This window comes from Salmo salar, chromosome 19 (genome assembly GCF_965601325.2).
Source record: "Salmo salar chromosome 19, fSalSal1, whole genome shotgun sequence".
Taxonomy (NCBI): Eukaryota; Metazoa; Chordata; class Actinopteri; order Salmoniformes; family Salmonidae; genus Salmo; species Salmo salar.
Genome location: NC_138309.1, coordinates 74,396,547 through 74,414,635, shown reverse-complemented (window position 1 = coordinate 74,414,635; position 18,089 = coordinate 74,396,547). Strand labels below are relative to the sequence as shown.

The 18,089-nt window shown below is 43.4% G+C and overlaps 2 protein-coding genes across 4 annotated transcripts; one reads left to right on the top strand and one right to left on the bottom strand.

Moving 5' to 3' along the window:
• Nucleotides 1-8,383: 8,383 nt before the first annotated feature.
• Nucleotides 8,384-12,151, bottom strand: rpl21 (ribosomal protein L21). Of its 2 annotated transcripts, none has more exons than XM_014159458.1 (6): nt 12,043-12,151; nt 11,187-11,258; nt 10,920-10,981; nt 9,524-9,636; nt 8,891-9,041; nt 8,384-8,506 (listed from the first exon to the last, which is right to left on the bottom strand). In XM_014159458.1, the coding sequence occupies exons 1-6, from the start codon at nt 12,134-12,136 to the stop codon at nt 8,417-8,419; spliced, it is 582 nt and encodes a 193-aa protein (XP_014014933.1). In that variant the 5' UTR covers nt 12,137-12,151; the 3' UTR covers nt 8,384-8,416. The 2 variants fall into 2 exon arrangements, with proteins under 2 accessions (XP_014014933.1, XP_014014934.1); XM_014159459.3 differs by having other exon boundaries at nt 11,187-11,265; nt 12,043-12,130.
• Nucleotides 12,152-12,328: 177 nt separating this feature from the next.
• usp12a (ubiquitin specific peptidase 12a) lies at nt 12,329-17,007 on the top strand. Of its 2 annotated transcripts, XM_014159446.3 has the most exons (10): nt 12,329-12,512; nt 12,807-12,973; nt 14,064-14,144; nt 14,323-14,536; nt 14,701-14,936; nt 15,116-15,192; nt 15,313-15,396; nt 15,523-15,720; nt 15,810-15,888; nt 16,153-17,007. In XM_014159446.3, the coding sequence occupies exons 2-10, from the start codon at nt 12,926-12,928 to the stop codon at nt 16,252-16,254; spliced, it is 1,119 nt and encodes a 372-aa protein (XP_014014921.1). In that variant the 5' UTR covers nt 12,329-12,512; nt 12,807-12,925; the 3' UTR covers nt 16,255-17,007.
• The last annotated feature ends 1,082 nt before the right edge of the window (nt 17,008-18,089 follow it).

Below are 18,089 nucleotides of genomic sequence, written 5' to 3'. Positions count from 1 at the left end.
AGAGCATGAGAGCGTTGATATATTTAGAGCACACAGACTCTTGACTATTTTAAGTGCCATTTCTTCTTCAACAAGATCACCCCTCCCCTGGATGAAAGGAACAGACTTTAGAACACGATATGAAAGTGCCATTATTGGAGGCACTTAGCAAATGCCCACCAACCAAATATTTTTGCTAATCATGTTGCATGGTGCATTACACAACCATTAACATCAGACACAAATCCAGACCTGCAGTAATGAGGATTTATTTGATACATAACTGAAAGAGCCGGCTTCTGAAAACAAATTGAACAAAAAGCCTTCACACAGCGCAAAGTATAGGTTCCTCTTCCACAGGTTTCAGAACACCCCCGTGGTTCTGATGGACCAGTCCATGTCAGAGCATGGGTGTTACATGGTGTAAGAGCTAGTGTTACAGAGTTGGGCAGCCAGTCTGCTGGTCTCAGACTGTGTGGACACAGTCCCTGACTCCAACTGAGTCTGATGGGACGGCTTAAGACTGTTGTGTCTTTATTTGCTCTGATCTTAACTGTTTTTTGCACATAATGTTTCTGCCATCATTTCCCATGACTGAAAGAGCTTCTGGACAGCTATCACTAACCGACTCATTGAAGTAGAAGTCCTCGTCCAAATAAAGGCAGCGATTGACATCGATCCCAGACCAGGCCCTAATCCCCAACACTCATAGAAAGGGAATATTGCGCTATAGAGGCCGACGTGAGAGCACCCTGGTAAGACTATGTTGGCGAATGAATAAAAATCACCTCTACCCTCTTACCTAATGTGCAATCGCTGGAGAATAAACTGGATGAGCTCTGTTTGAGACTATCCTATGAACAGGACATTAAGAAGTAATATACTATGGTTCTCGGAGTCATGACTGAACAAGGACACAAATAATATAAATCTAGCAGTTTTTTTCTATGCATCAGCAGAACAGAACGGCAGATTCCGGTAAGATCAAGGGTGGTGGTGTGTTTAATAGCTGGTGCGCAATCTCTAATATTAAGGAAGTCTCGAGGTTCTGCTCGCTTGAGTTAGAATACCTCAAACTGTAGACCACACTATTAACCAAGAGTTTGTATTTTGCGTAGCTGTCCATTTACCGCCACAAACCAACGCTGGCACTAAGACAGCACTCAACGAGTTGCATAGGGCCACAAGCAAACAAGAAAATGCTCATCTAGGAAGCTCTTCTAGTTGCCGGAGATTTTGATGCAGGGAAACTCAAATTTGTTTTACCTCATTTCTACCAGCAGTTCAGCTGTGCGACTAAAGGGATAAAAACTCTAGAGCACCTTGACTCCACACAGAGATGCAAACAAAGTTCTCCGCTACCCTCCATTTGGCAAATCGGACCATAATTCTATTCTCCCGATTCCTGCTTACAAGCAAAACTCAAAAAGGTTGTACCAGTGACGTGTTCAATAGGGGAGTGGTCCGATGAAGCGGATGCTAAGGTACAGGACTGTTTTGCTAGCCCAGACTGGAATGTGTTCCGGGATTCATCCAACGGCATTGGGGAGTTTACCACATCAGTCATCGGATTCATTAATAAGCGCATCGACGACGCTGTCCCAACAGTGACCATATAGGTACAGTGTCTTCAGAAAGTATTCATACCCCTCGACTTATTCCAGTGTTACAGCCTGAATTCCAAATGATTTAAATAGGTCCCATGCCCATCTACACACAATGACAAAGTGAACACATATTTAGACAATTCAGCAAATGTATTGAAAATTAAATACAGACATCTAATTTACTTAAGTATTCACAACTGAGTCAATACTTTGTAGAAGCACCTTTGGCAGCAATTACAGCTGTGAGTCTTTCTGGGTAAATCTAAGACCTTTCCATACCTGGATTGTGCACATTTGCCCCTTATACTTTTCAAACTGTCAAATTGGTTGTTGATCATTGCTAGACAACCATTTTCAGGTCTTACTCTTGCCACAGATCTTCAAGTAAAAACTAACTCGGCCACTCACTGTGTTCTTGGGTAAGGAACGCCAGTGTAGATTCAGCTTTGGGTTTTTAGGTTATTGTCCTGCTGAAAGGGGAATTCATATCCCTGTGTTTGGTGGAAAGCAGACAACCAGGTTTTCCTCTAGGATTGTGCCTGTGCTGAGCTCCATGTTTTTTATTATATCCTGAAAACTATCCCGTCCTTAACCACTACACACATACCCAGAACATGATGCAGCCACCACTATGTTTAAAAATATGGAGAGTGGTACTCTGTAATTTGTTGTACTTGCCCCAAACATAACTCAGGACAAAAAGTAGCGAATTCTCTTACAGCCCTAAAAGTTCCACCTATGAGAAAGTGTCAGAGCTCAGGCTGACGTGGTAGAGCCTGAATACCCCCGTAGAGGCCAGTGTGTGTGTCATCTTCACTGGAAGGGCAGCAGTTGTGCGTGTTCAATCTTGTGCAGTAGGACCCATGTTTGTCATTTTCCGATATGGCCGTCACTTTTCCTTCACCCACTCAAAACTGGTAGAGTGGAAGTGTCAAGTGGGCTCTCAAAAAAATCACGTTCAGCCATCAACTGATTCAGAACCGTGTCAATGAAATCTAAGGCAATAAGGAGATGAAGCCGAGCCTCAAGGTTTAGACAACCTTCTAGTCCTGGTGAATGCGAGCCATGTCTTCATGCTGCCATGTGTGATGGCCTCAGAGCATCCGCAGCCAGACACGTGCAAACACAACACACACACACACACACACACACACACACACACAAATGGGAGACCAGAGGTAAGGTTGGAAGAGGATTGATGCATTTCATGTCTCAGATATCACAGTGGGTTAGGCTACTACTCATGTCCATTCAGTAACATTTCTGGTTCATACACATTCAGAACTAAACCCTAGCCTCGGAGCCAACCTGTTGCTTTGCTTTAGCCAACTGGTTGTCTTGCCAAATGGCTTGGAAATGCAACAATGTAGTATTGTAGAATGAAAGATCAGCCATCCAGCCTCTAACAAACCAGTCGTTGACAGTGAAGTGAACCATTGCCCTTTAAGATTGTGAACCATTACCCTTTAAGATTCACACTCACGTGTATGGCTTCTCTCCACTGTGGCTCAGCCCATGTCTGGTGAGCCGGTAGCGGATCCAGAAGCTCATCACAGTTCTCAAGTGAGAAGGGTTTCTGTGGAAGAGAAACATCACCATCGTGGATTCCTCTCTGTAACAAACACTATCATACCCATGTGTTTCTGACCCCCAGACACATTAACTTTCATCTAGCAGTAAAAAAACAAACATAGGATGTTCATTCTTTGTCTGATCTAACAGAAATGTGAATTTCAGGCCCTAGGAGCTAGGAACTGATCTCTTTGGGACCATCTGTTGAAAGAGGCTGGACAGATATAAACACACCAAACCTGTGTGCTTACAAAGATGGGCATCTAATTTCCATGATTTATTGAAGGTGGCTTTGCAGTTGACAAAATAACAAATAAAGCTTTTTTTGGACTTGTATCCTTTCCCCCATTTTAATTGTATAGGTGGTAAAGCACCACCTCTAACAAAACCGCGAGCAAGTCATTTACCACACTACATGGATTGACACACCTGAGGATGATATATTTTATTGGGCGATACCACTATTGGATAATACAGGGGTGTTTCAATCCACGCAATGGAAAGTTAGCTAAATGAAAAGCAAATTTTGCCTCGGTAGCCTAATAAGTATTTTCATTATTTGGCGAAATATTGATGTATAATAAATGAATATTGGACACTTACTTTGTGATTTTATTCACCCATCCCCCTACATTTGACATTAGTTAATTCCTGATTGGAGAAAGTTAGGAAGAGTGAACTGTTGTGAATAGATGCAAACAGCCTGATAGAGAAAGGACTCATCATGGATATAACCTGTCTTAGCATGGACATTGCCATTGAGGGCTTGCATGTTTCCACCATTTTAAAGTAGTCAACTGGGTGGGAATTCCTATGGGTTGTAGCCTCAATGGTGCTGCCTATGCTGTCACAGACGCTATAATGCATATGTGTCAAACTCATTCCAAGGAGAGCCAAGTGTCTGCAGGTCTTTGCTCTACCCTTGTACTTGATTGACGTCACTAATTAGTAAGAAAGTCCCCTCACCTGGTTGTTTAGGTCTTAATTATTATGGATTTTTTTTAAACTGCAGACACTCGGCCCTCCTTTGAACAAGTTTGACAACCCTGCTTTAATGGCACAGTCCTCTATCTATCTCTATGAACAGCTTATACAGGGTTGTGACGAGGAGTGTCTGCAGGGGTTTCAAACTCATTCCATGGAAGGCCTAGTGTCTGTGAGTTTGGGGTTTTCCTTTCAATTAGTGTGTACACAGGCAGCCCAATTTTCACTAATTGCTATTTTGACCAATCAGATTAGCTCTGAAAAAGATCTGCTGTGAAAAGACCTGATGTGATTGGTCAAAAGACCAGTTAGTGGAAAAGTATCAGAATTGGGCTGCTTGACTGAACGCAGCCAAAATAGCCTCTCTTGCAAATGGATGTGTTTGGGTTTCTGGCTCTGATTTGCTAGATCTAAATGGTGTTATTGGTAAATTGAGTAGACTAGCCAGCAGTTGTTGTGATTCAGGTCCTTGAACTTACCTTTCTCTGACTGATTGCAGGCTTTAATATTGTTGTCCAGGATTTTGACACTGTGCATCGCTATCTTCTGCCTGTGTGCGTTTGTAGTATGAGCTAAGTGACTGTCTCCAGTCATCAAACGCACATGGAAATTACAGCCCTAATCGTGGTCTTATCAACCAGCTCCATACTGGGATTTACAGTCCAAACCCAGTCTTCATTCTCCTGCTCTCTCCCAATGTGATCCTCCTTAACCCATAAGACTGAGTCATGCAATTCTGAAGACCGTTTAACCCACTCCCAATTATGACACTGCTCTTTATGTAGACTTAGATTAACAATGTAATAGGTTTCCACAGGGATACTTAATTGTGAAAACAAAACATAAAATCTTCAATACAATATGGTCTGTCCATTTCCTAGAGACCAACTACCATGCATGTGTCATTTTCCCATGATCTGGTGAGAAACCTTTGGCTGACTTCTCTGAATGAGGCCTATTAAGAACTCCAGGGCGTTACCTCTGCTCCCTCCCACGCTTCAGGTCACCCGCCACCGATATCTCCCTGTCCGGTCACACTGGCCCAATCCCTCCACTGACAGGATCAATAACCCGAGTTCTGTATATGACCATGGTCTTCACTGATAACTACTACTGACAGGTACAGGGGGGAAGAAAGACCCTATCTGTCCACCTATCCCCCAGAGAGATACACTGTGTTCTGTGTATGGCCTGGGATTTCCTAGCTCCATTGTCCACCCCCACCCCCCAAACGAAAACACACACACACATACCACACACTCCCCCCTCACATTACTGACTCAAATACACCCTTCATTTACTCACTGGCAGTCCTTCAGCAGTTTTAATCAGACTCTAATCAGGCCAGAGACAAAGAAAAACAGAGAGAGAGAGGTGAAACAAGAAGGGTTGACAAGTGTGTGAGAACAACATGAACTCATGGAAACATTGTGAATAGAAAGAGAGAGACATAGTCTGATGTCTGTCGTTATTATCATCCCATACAGCTTCTGCTCTCCTCCCTCCCTCCACCAGTGGTGTGTGTGGTTAATGTGTGACACACAAGGTCGATATGGCTGCTCTGGGCTGCTGGCTGAGTTGACAGCCTCAATCTGTGTGTCGAACGTGTGTGATTAAGGAGCCCATAGTGATCCATGGCTTTTATCCACAAGTCCCGTTCCACACCACCCCCTTTCTCTCTCTCCTCCCTCCCTCTTTTCCTCTCAGACTGTTTACCTTTTCCACCTTCAATCAGTAACTCACATGAGTCAGTGCTCCAGATGAAGGTCCATTCTGTCTGTGAGAGCAGATTCACAGTTTCAATATGTTTCCTTCTTTCGTACTCTGTCATATCCTTGTTCTGTCTGACGGTACAGATATCACTATGTTTAAAGGAAGCTCCATAGGTGAAAAGGTAGGTGCCCAACACCATAGGCAGTTATCTAAGCACCCAGGCCTCAACGCAGTCTATACTGATCAATAACCAGGGATTTGGATGTCCGCTACTGATTGATCACATTGATTTTGGGTGTAACCCCAGATTGTATTCATTCAGCTTGTTGTTCACTTGTTCCACCAGTTATCTTCTGCCTTTATGGAGACAGCCAGGGGTAACAAGGGCTGTAGGTTTGAGGTCTTTATGGGGGATAGTATCCCACCAATGGGAATTCTAACACTAATAGGCTGCATTTACACAAGCAGACAAATTCATATCTTTTGCCCAATTATGGGCAACAGATCTGATTGGTCAACAGACCATTAGTGGAAAATAAATATCAGAATTGGTCTGCCTGTATAAATGCAGCCAATTGGCTGCATTTTAAAAGAATCGGGGGAAAATAGAGGCATTTTCAAAAATTTAACGCCACAGGACATACCACAGAACTAGAATGATATTCAGATAGACATCAAGCATAAAATTTCAATAAAGTGATACATTTTCATATACATTCACAATATGGCTCATTACCTGATACTGTCATTTCATGCTCTCTCTCCCAGCTGCTGCTACTATCTCAGTAAACTGGTCCTAATTGGAGTAAATATTGGGTAAAGAACTGAGGTGGGATGCGATAACATATGTCAGATACCCAGTCAGCCATTCAGCCTCCGCTGATTAAACAGCACAATGTCAAGATAGGACAGGGGTAATCCCTCCTCCCTACACACACAAAGTACACAGTCAAACAGTACCACGACACACACACATAACAGGCATGGCTGCATGGTCACGCCACCAGAAAAGAGATGTAACACTTGAATGAAGAATGATGTACTTTACACTAAAGACTGAACACCAGCCTATGTTGTGATTGTACTTGAAGGGCATTTAGGGGTTCACTGAACAGGTCAAACACTGCTCTCAAATGCATCTAAACCTGATAGGACACAATCAACATTTACAGGGAATAGCTTTTTCAGATGTATTCTCAGTAGCAGTTTATGATCATTGGCATGTTTATAGGAGCCTGGGCATTCAATCATTCAAACTGTACTATGAAACCATGACAAATGTACTACATGGAAAGCTATTCCACATCAAGTAACTAATACAAGCAGTAAAATCTGATAAAAAAAAGATAAAATACACCTTCTGGAACAGTGGGAACTGTGGAGACATGCACAGACTGTTGTAGATATGTGGTATACACCTTCTGGAACAGCGAGGACTGTGAAGACATGCACAGACTGTTGTAGATATGTGGTATACACCTTCTGGAACAGTGGGGACTATGGAGACATGCAGACTGTTGTAGATATGTGGTATACACCTTCTGGAACAGCGAGGACTGTGAAGACATGCACAGACTGTTGTAGATATGTGGTATACACCTTCTGGAACAGTGGGGACTGTGGAGACATGCAGACTGTTGTAGATATGTGGTATACACCTTCTGGAACAGCGAGGACTGTGAAGACATGCACAGACTGTTGTAGATATGTGGTATACACCTTCTGGAACAGTGGGGACTGTGGAGACATGCAGACTGTTGTAGATATGTGGTATACACCTTCTGGAACAGCGAGGACTGTGGAGACATGTAGGCCGTTGTAGATATGTGGTATTAGAATAGTAGCCTGAGGGCATGCAATGTGGTGTGAAATGTAATGGTTTTTTGTTGTTGTATACAGCCTTAATTTCTGGATCCCAGGAAGAGTAGCTAATGGGGATCCATAATAAAAAAATAATCCAAGGATCAGTCAAGGGAATGTTTCCCAAATAAGTACTGCAGCTCCTATAGAGGAAGGCCCTTACCCTGGTGCACATTGCCACCTGCTGGCCTGATTGATGTACTAGCAGTTATTTCCAGGAAGTGCAGTTAACAAGGCAAAAGTACACCTTGAACATTGACATATTTGCAACACAACCAATCCATTTTAAATCAACATACACCCAGATGTTCTTTATTTTTGACAATGGACAGCACTCACATTTAAAGTGTCAAAACACTTCACATTAATGTCAACTCAAATGCAAGTGTAGAGTGCCTGAAGTGGGTTGAGTAAAAGCTGTGTGTGTATACTTTGAGACTGCTGTGCTTGTAGTTCTGTTCGCAAGTGAAATAGAAATCGCATTTCACTTCCCTCCGAGTGATCAATGAAAGAGAATCATTGAACGACAGCACCTACATAACTCAGGGTATCACAGAAGGGTCTCCCCCTGCCCTGAAACCAGCTCCTTTTCCATTGGGTAGTTTTAGATACAGAAGTTACCAACATCCCTGCATGTTAGTGTACATAAGAGACTCAAGTTCACATAATTCTGTGCAGAAACAGTTTTATTTTGGTCACAGTTATGCCATGAACTCATAGGGGATGGGCTCCAGCAGCTGGGGCTCATTGCCCTTGGTGCTGACAAAGCGGGCATCACGGGGAGCAGTGGGCTGCAGGGGGAGATGAGGAAATGACAAATGCACAGATGAGATGCCACTACAAATAAATATAATACAAATTAAGGTTAAATAAAAATAGCCATTTAGCAGGCTTTTATCCAAAGCGACGTAGTCATGTGTGCATACATTTTACACGTGGGTGCACAATTCAAAGGACTGTTAGAAATGATGACAAGGCTGAATTACCATTACAGAATGCATCAAACAATCAAAACATTCCACTAGATGTGTTGATGTCCTTTCTATATCTTCAATCTATCTGGAATGTTCAATTCTGTAGAATAGTGACCAACAAGGCAGGTCCTAGAGAGCTATAGGATGTACAGCCCGTTAAAAGCCTACTGACAATGGCCCAGGTAAATGTGCTCTCCATACCTGGCGTTTCAGCTCCACCCAGGTGCCCTTCTGCTTGGCCTCCACCTTCCTCTTCTCGTTCTCCTTGACGCGCTGCAGGAAGCTGTCCCTGCTCTTAGAGTGCTTCACGTGCTCAATTCGTACGTTGATCCTCTTGGCCAGGATCTTACCCCTACAGAGAGAAGGGGAGACCGTTTTCAGCTTGGAAATAAATCAGGGATGTGGTCAGCACAACATACAAAAGGCTACTGGTCACAAGATGGATGAAAGCAGCATAATTGAGACCCTGACTTATCAGAAAACATAACGCTTCCAAATGGTGAAAGACTTGTGTTATGCCATGACCCGCAATTGTTTTTGTTTTTTTGTCTCCTTCAACAACCCAAGTTCAAACATACGGTAGGTGCTTGGCCAGGGTGCTGAAGTACAAATACTGTCCCCCACGTGAATGACCACTTAAGACATGGGACAGCCCAGGTGGCAAAGTGAAGGTGGGGTTTTGAGATGGGCAGCAATCATACTTCTGCAACGTCAAACTTCCATTAGAAAGATACCGGCAGGGCACATCCATTTCCTTTTATTAAAGACCTAAAACATGACCAAGCTGGAAAGGAAACCGATACTGACCAATCCACCATACATTGCAGTACTTACTTGACCTGCTTGTTGACAATGATGCCGACAGCATGTTGGGTTACGTTGTAGACTCTGCCCGTCTTGCCATGGTAGCACTTGTGAGGCATTCCTTTCTGGATGGTACCTGTACCCTGGAGGAGAGACATTCACAATCTTAAGAGTTGGGTTTTGGTGAAGTCCAAAATAAGAGCAAAATAATAAAATGTAGTTACGCTGCAGTCACTACCAATAGTCAGGTTTCCATCCAATTCTCATGTAAATATTCAAAAACCTGCATGAAAACACGCATCAGCGGTCTCTTTACAGTCCCCAAGTCCAGAACAGACTACAGGACACACATAGTACTACATGGAACTCTATTCCACGTCAAGTATCGCACGCAAGCAACAAAATCGGAAAAAATATCAAATACACCTTATGATACAGCAGGGACTGTTGTAGATATGTGGTAGTAGAGTAGTGGCCTGAGGGCACAATGCGTTGTGAAATGTATTGTCATGTTTTTGAAATTCTATACAGGCTTCATTTTGCTGGAACTTGTGCTATGCCATGACCTGCAATTGCGAGAATTTTTTTTTGGTGTGAGTCTCCAACAACCCAAGTTCAAACATACAGTAGATGCTTGGCCGGGGTGATAAAGTACAAATACTGTCCCCCACGTGAATGACCACTTAGGACATAGGACAGCCCAGCTGGCAAAGTGAAGGTGGGATTGCGTTTTTGGTGAAGATCTGTTTCCAACAAACTGACTTTTTTTGATAACGTAGGGCACATAACTTGCCGTTAAATTCCCATGTACCAAATGAAAAATACAAGTTAAATCTGTTTCCATTGCATTTTCAATGTCACAAAACCTGTTGCATTATATAGCAAATGTGACCACTATCTTTAACCAACAGCTCACAGATAGCCTACCTCAAACGATCTACGTTATGAGATTATAGATCAAAGCAATGTCATTTGTATGCATTTGTCAAACAGCAGCCAAGCATCAATCATGTCACCAGAATAAGACCCTGGATAATTATTGGACAGAAGCATCAAGCTCATCACATTGCACATTCATCACCCTGTGAAGTTGATCAAAAACGCATTTAATCTATAGCCTAATAAACTGCATGGTTTCCGAATCGTAGTGGGAGGTCCACACCATATCATTGCATGACTACAAATGTACTTCGATATGAGTTATTATATCAATATATGCGCACTAACGTGTTTCTGCCATTTTTTGCATTATTTATTTGACACAAAAAGATCACACCCTATAGAACGAACAAATTGTGTCTGCATTTATAAAATTGTTCCAGTGTCAGCCGGGTGGTGACTTTCATGCGTCAGGCAATTCATCAGCATGAAATGGATAGATGGAAACCTGGTTAGTGAAACCTAGAAAAGGTGGAACAAACCCTACCTTGATGTCAACGATATCGCCTTTCCTGTAGATACGCATGTACGTGGACAGGGGAATGGGACCTGAGGAATAAAGTACATTGATTCTTCACAACCAACCAAAACAACAATTCTAAAATGGGCTTGGCGTAACTAATGAGGGCTAATCAGCTGTGGATCATGCCAGTAACACCCCTAATCTCGAGTTCTTTATTTTAAATAACTCAGAAATTGTAGTGACCTAACGAGACATTTCAGTATATCTTCAGTCTTTCTGATATGAACTCACCATGCTTGCGGAAGGCCCTGCTGAACATGTACCTCGTCCCCCTCCTCTTGCCTCTTGTGTTCGTCATGATGCCTGATTACTTGAAAACATGGACATTCAAATGTTAGATAAACACAATGGCAAAGTAGGAATTCTTCATTACTGTGGCTGTAAAATGTATGGTTACAAGAGTGGTCTAGGACTTTGTATAGTAGAGTTTAATACAGTCAATGGATGTAATGCTGTCAAATACAAAATCTTAATTTAACCCCGCCCTATGTATCTATGCTATGTAACTAAATGACCAATACAGTGATCTGATTAGCGTTAGCCTGACAACTGCAACCTGTTGTGACAAAGTGAATTTCACTACAAAGAAAAACAATGTTCTCCGAATCATAACTAGTGATTATTATAAGATCCATACCAGTACTAACAATAAGGGGACACGCAAAAACATGGAAACGTCAGTCAAAAATACAACGCCAAAAAAACAACGTGAGCTATTGAAGTCTAACGTTACCTAGCTCACAAACTCCGTCCAATACCAATAACGCTTCATTTTCCCAGATTGACAATTAAGTTAACTGCCACGTTGCACCAAAGTTAATTGGAAAGTCAAATGTTCTGGCTGTGAAAGCCATTGAGCCTAAGAAATAACAAATCCAGAGAACGCAAGTGGTTCGGCCCGCATGGGCAGCCACGCTGTTACCCCATTAACAAGTCGTGTCACTATACGCCACACATACGGTCTTTAAAGGATGAATTCTCGCCTCAAAAATAGACTGTGTTTTAACATACTTATGTCAATGTCTTTATATGCATTTAAAACGATATTTTATAAGTTTACGGTCTTTAAATACAGAGCACATCTTACCCCCGGTAGCTCGCAAGATGGCGGGTACGGCGGAAAGAGAGAACGAAGGACCCGAAACTCCTCCTTCTAAAATTGATTTAAGCATGGCCTTCATATTGCCTGAACAAACATGCTGGGGTACAATCATTTGTTTCCCCTCTGCGCTGATCTAAGTTCAGTTTTGGTTCTCTACCTTAATGACTAAGCTCCATTGGTACAATTTATAAAATGATTTCAGATCAGATAATAGCTAACTTCCTTTCCCATTGGAATGTTGAGGCACTGTGAAGCGTCCTATAACCAGTACATGTCAGTGAACTGCTGAACGAGTCATCTGATTAACTTTTGTTAGCAAAATGTATTAAAATAATGCATATTTTGTTGTGCTTGTACATTATCGAAATAATTGATTGATGAACTGCTGACCGTGACGGCTAGTTATATAGACAAGTAAATTGGATTCTAGTCTCAAAAGCCTGATCAAAGTTTCAGTGAGTTTGACTCTGGTTTGACATTAATTACAGTCGTCATTCTCTACACTGCTGTGTGTCCAGAATTGCTCATGTGGGCATATTTGTGAATGTTATATTATCTACGCCACAGAACATGGACATCGGATGGAGGTTATCTTGCACGGCGCTAAAACGGTCACGGCTAGAAAGGATCTAGCTTTTGTCAAATTAACGTCAAAAGTAGATTTTTTTGTTGTTGATGTATTTTAGCTAATTAGATATATTCTAAACCTTTACCTTATTCTCCTTAATCTGACGTTAATTTAACAAAAGATGGATCGCCTCAAGAGATGGCCCTCTAAGACCTAGCGGAGCTCCCATCGCCCGTCCAGTGTGCCCTGTCACAAGGGAGTCCTCCTCGCGGTGATTGGGTGGAAGATGGCGCTGGGCGAATGGAAATCCTAATGACAGTTTCCAAATTTGCCTCTTTTTGTACCATGGTGAGTAAATGGCATCTACTAAACACATTGCAAAGTGATGAGAGAGTGGCACGACAACCGTGGTTGTGTTGTTACCATTTTGCGTGACATGGAAGATGGTTAAAATCGTCTGCTTTTCTGTTGCTACCCAGTCAGTTTTCCTGGCTTCACTGACACGACATTGTTTTTGACTTACGTTCTATTGCTAGCTATGATAACTAATGTCGTAGGCCTTTAATTTGTTATATTAGTGAGCTGTTTATGTATGATCTTGCATTAATTAGTGATGTTTATCTCCTCCCGCACTGCATAGTTCTGCGGCTTCAGCACCTGGCACTGTAACGTTAACTGTTACCGAGGCTAGCTAGCTTGCACGTTGATTTTTGCAGTAAAGCAGTGTGGATGTCAAGGCATTTCAACACTGGACACAATTTGAATACTAAATCAACAGAACTCCGTAATTGTTAGCTGAGTTTACTCAACTCCACGATCAATGGCAAACCTAACAAAGTTATGTTCACAGTTGTGCTTTTCCTGTATGTGAATGCTAATTTAGCTAGCCAACATTTCCAGATATTTACAGTAGTTAGTAAGATATAACATTGTGACTGACGATATAGTGAGTTGTCTTCCTGTAGACCCCCTTTATTGAATTCTTCCGAAGCGCGAGCTATTTCTGGAACACAGCAGATGACGACATGATCAGCTGCTAGACAAGACTGGCTGTCAAATTGTTCCCAATTTACAAAGATAACTACTTAGTTTGGTGTCTTGTTTTGTAAGCTTTGTACAAATAATAAAACGCAGATATGAATATTACATTTGGCAAAGCTGTCAGACAGACGTCATTCATTTGGATCATACATTTAGTTTATTATGATCAAACCCAACCTCCGTCCATGTAGGCCTACTCAGGAAATCCTGGTTGCTGTGCATTTTCACAGCCTCTGATATTAAGGGTCATGTTCCATTAACAAAGAATGACACAGTCGTTCTGCCCCCCCCCCCCACTGACAGCTATTGGCATTGGATATGAAATTCCATTTGGAACTATTGATCGGTACACACTCCCATCGACCTATGCCAAAAATATCAGCACTTTGTATTACAGGGCGCCAATGCCTCCGCTCTGGAGAAAGAGATTGGCTCAGAGCAGTTCCCTGTCAACGAGCACTACTTCGGATTGGTCAACGTAAGTGAGAGTGCCGTAGTTCACATGCACATGTCTGCATAATCTTTGTTACAGATTACATGTGCCTTATCCATGCAGACGGTTATAGCCTGTGTGTGTGTGTGTGTGTGTGTGTGTGTGCCTGTGTGTCGAGCTCTTTGCCTTACTCTTTGTATCTGTCCTTGTATTTGCCCCCCAGTTTGGGAACACGTGCTACTGTAACTCGGTGCTGCAGGCTCTGTACTTCTGCCGTCCGTTCCGGGAGAAGATCCTGGCATACCGCAGCCAGCCCCGACGCAAGGAGAACCTGCTGACCTGCCTGGCCGACCTGTTCCACAGTATCGCCAACCAGAAGAGGAAGGTGGGAGTCATACCACCCAAGAAGTTCATCACGCGCCTACGCAAGGAGAATGGTGAGCGGGAGATGGTATGCTTGTAGTTCAGGATGGGGGGAGACAGACCCTCTCTCCCCTGTTTCCCCAGAGGTTGACCCTCTCCCCTGTCTCCCCTGTCTCCCCTGTCTCCCCTGTACCCTATCCACCTCCTGTCCCCCTCTCCTCTCCATCTCCCTCTGCAGAGCTGTTTGACAACTACATGCAACAGGATGCCCATGAGTTCCTGAACTACCTGCTCAACACCATCGCTGACCTGCTGCAGGAGGAGAGGAAGCAGGACAAGACCAACGGCCGCCTGGCCAATGGCTCGCTCGACTCCCAGAACAACAACAGCAACGCCCCGCCTCCCTCCACCTGGGTCCATGAGATCTTCCAGGGAACCCTCACCAACGAGACACGCTGCCTCACCTGTGAAACGGTACACACCGTCTGAAGCCCCTCGCCCACATCAACTAGTGAAGTCTCTGTTGTTGTGGTCAGCAGGATGCAATGCATGTCGGTGATACGCTGTAGAGAGAAGGCTCAAATTCTGTTGGCACGAAGATGGACAAAATGAAGTTTCCATCTGACTCTAGTCATGCTGTTTTCTCCCAACAGATCAGCAGCAAAGATGAAGACTTCCTGGACCTGTCAGTGGATGTGGAACAGAACACCTCCATCACACACTGTCTCAGGTAAGAACACCTGACTACAATAACACATTACATATTGACTGGCCTGTGTATTGCTTCTTGCTCCGTGTGACTCCAAGTACTCTGACCCCTCCCTCTCCTTCTCTCCGTTTCTCCCTCCAGGGGGTTTAGTAACACAGAGACTCTCTGCAGTGAGTATAAGTACTACTGTGAAGAATGTAGAAGCAAACAGGAGGCACACAAAAGGTCAGTGTTGGCAGTGTTGTGTTCATTGTAAAAGTAAACAAAAGTATTATTCTGTGATGACCGTGTTTATCGCTAATATAAGGTGTGTGAGGTTGTGTCCCCACTGTAATTGACTCCTTCCCCCAGGATGCGTGTGAAGAAGCTGCCTATGATCCTGGCTCTACACCTGAAGAGGTTCAAGTACATGGAGCAGCTACAGCGTTACACCAAGCTGTCCTATCGCGTCGTCTTCCCTCTGGAGCTCCGCCTCTTCAACACCTCAGGAGACGCAACCAATCCCGAGAGGCTCTATGACCTGGTTGCTGTCGTAGTGCATTGTGGGAGGTCAGTGTTGTTTACTAGGTTGTCTAAAAGTATTCTAACTGACCCTTAAGGTTGTGAGTGTGTTGCTGACTTCCTCGTCTTGTTTTCAGTGGTCCAAACCGAGGACACTACATTGCCATTGTGAAGAGTCACGACTTCTGGCTGCTGTTTGATGACGACATTGTAGAGGTAAGATATTGTATTTGTAGGTTGGTTCTTCTGTCCTTGTGGGGACTTCAAATCCCCAAAAGTTCCACAAGGATTGTAAAACAATAAAAATTCTCCCTTGTGGGGACATTTCCTTATGTCCACATGGACAAAGGCTATTTAAAAAAATAAAAAAAAAGTAAAATGTTAAGCTTAGGGGTTAGGGTTAGGTCCCCACGAGGATGGAAGAACAAAACGTGTGTGTGAACATGCATTGACCCGTGTTGTCTCTCCTTCCCTCTGCAGAAGATAGACGCCCAGGCCATAGAGGAGTTCTATGGCCTCACCTCTGAGATCTCAAAGAACTCTGAGTCAGGCTACATCCTGTTCTATCAGTCAAGAGACTGACTGGTCCTGAAGAGGACAGTACCTCTCAGTGGAGTGGAGGACCATACTAGTGTAAACTGCTCTGTGGTGTCACACACCTACTGAAGCTCAGCCTCAGTCCCCCCCTATCCTCCCTTCCTACCTCCCCCATCCCACTCCTAACTTCCTTCCTCCTACCTCCCTCCCTCCCTCCTTCCCCCCCTTCCTCCTACCTCCCCCACCCCGTCACTTAGGCTGGAGATGCTGCTACTGGGAGTTGTGTCAAAGGTTCAGTGGACGTTGTATCAAAGTTTTGTGAGTTGGAAAGCTGTTTAATGACGGTTGTACAGAGGTTGTGTGACTGAGGCAATGGTTATTGCATGGGGGTTCGGGTGGGGTGAGTGGGTATTTAATGATTCATGTGTTGTAATAGCGGCCAGGCGTCTGCACGCTCCCTCAGACTGCAACTCTGCTTTGGTGCCTGGCTGGGGCCTAGTCAGAGCAGACCAGTTGACTGCATGTGGGGAGGTGACTGTTCCAAGTGTGAGACACTTGGGGCGTGTATTTCTACCGTGTACAGAGTGGTATTTGTATAAATATGAGAAGAATAAGATGATATTATCATAGGGAAAAAAATGTAAGACCTTGAAGATTATGTATTGTCACTATGGTGCACTTTTGATACCGTTTTGTAGGTGTTGGCAAGGTTTATGTGAGGGTTTGCTCGAGACGGCCTGTTGTGAAATGGTCATTTTCTGTTTTAAAGAAAAATTTAATAAAAGATAATAGATACAGGCTGAGAGTGTGTGTTCTACTTTCATAGACTGGTTCCTCTCCCCCAGGTGCACACTGATGACTCATCCTTGCTCAGCACTGCCCCTCAGTGGTTCTACCAGGTCACTACAGGTTCATACTGCAACAGCATAACAGCCGTGTATTTTTAATGAATTCACACCTCCAGTCATGATGCTGCCTATGTTAGCAGCCCAGCCCACCCACGGCTAGATGATGCGAGGACTCTGTACCTAAGGCAGGTGTGTGGAGGAGGCTACTGACTAGCCACCTACAGACAAAACTGAAGACAGACTTAATCAATGAATGATTGAAAGTGAAGGCCTTCAAGCACAGAGGAACTGAGAGTGGTGAGGGATAAGGGTAGATAGAAGATGGATGAGAATCGGGAGGAGGAGGTGGCTGACAGATTATGGTTAGACTAGACATGCCCAGAATAGCAAAACACAGGGGGCTAGGATGAGGAAAGAAGCACTCTGCGTCAACATGGCATTGGAGAAATGTGGACAAATGTCAGAATCTGAAGTAAAATAGGTCAAACCGTGAGATCTTGTTGCATGGTGATACCACAGCCTGGTAACAAATCATAACTTGTCCCTGCACTTAAATCAAATCAAATGTTATTTGTCACATGTGCCGAATACAACAGGTGTAGACCTTACAGTGAAATGTTTACTTACAAGCCCTCAACTAACAATGCCGTTTTAAGAAAATACCAACAACATAAAAAGTAAGAGATAAGAATTACAAATGATTAAAGAGCAACAGTAAATAACAATAGTGGGGCTATATACAGGGGGTACCGGTACACAGTCAATGTTTATTTATTTTATTTAACAATGTGCAGGGGCATCATCCTCTATTTCCTCAAAAAGGATGTCATCTTTCTGTCTAAAGTAACTGCCCAGTAAAAATCGAACTTTTAAAAGTTAATATTCTGTTGACTTATACCCAAATAAGGTTGTTGACTCGTCCTATGGCCTACTTGTATTTGTAGCAAAAGCATACGTTTGAGAAAAAATACCTAAACCCTACCTCAAACTAGTATCTCAAACAGACCATTTAAAAAAATACTTGCTATTTCC

Coding starts and splice junctions, on each gene's coding strand:
- usp12a (XM_014159446.3), top strand. CDS start 12,926: ATGGAAATCCTAATGACAGTTTCCAAATTTGCCTCTTTTTGTACCATG. Junction 14,937..15,115: donor GCTGCCTCACCTGTGAAACG/GTACACACCGTC, acceptor TTCTCCCAACAG/ATCAGCAGCAAAGATGAAGA. Junction 15,397..15,522: donor AAACAGGAGGCACACAAAAG/GTCAGTGTTGGC, acceptor TCCTTCCCCCAG/GATGCGTGTGAAGAAGCTGC.
- rpl21 (XM_014159458.1), bottom strand. CDS start 12,136: ATGAAGGCCATGCTTAAATCAATTTTAGAAGGAGGAGTTTCGGGTCCT. Junction 9,042..9,523: donor ATTGTCAACAAGCAGGTCAA/GTAAGTACTGCA, acceptor TTCTCTCTGTAG/GGGTAAGATCCTGGCCAAGA. Junction 8,507..8,890: donor GGGTGGAGCTGAAACGCCAG/GTATGGAGAGCA, acceptor CTCCCCCTGCAG/CCCACTGCTCCCCGTGATGC.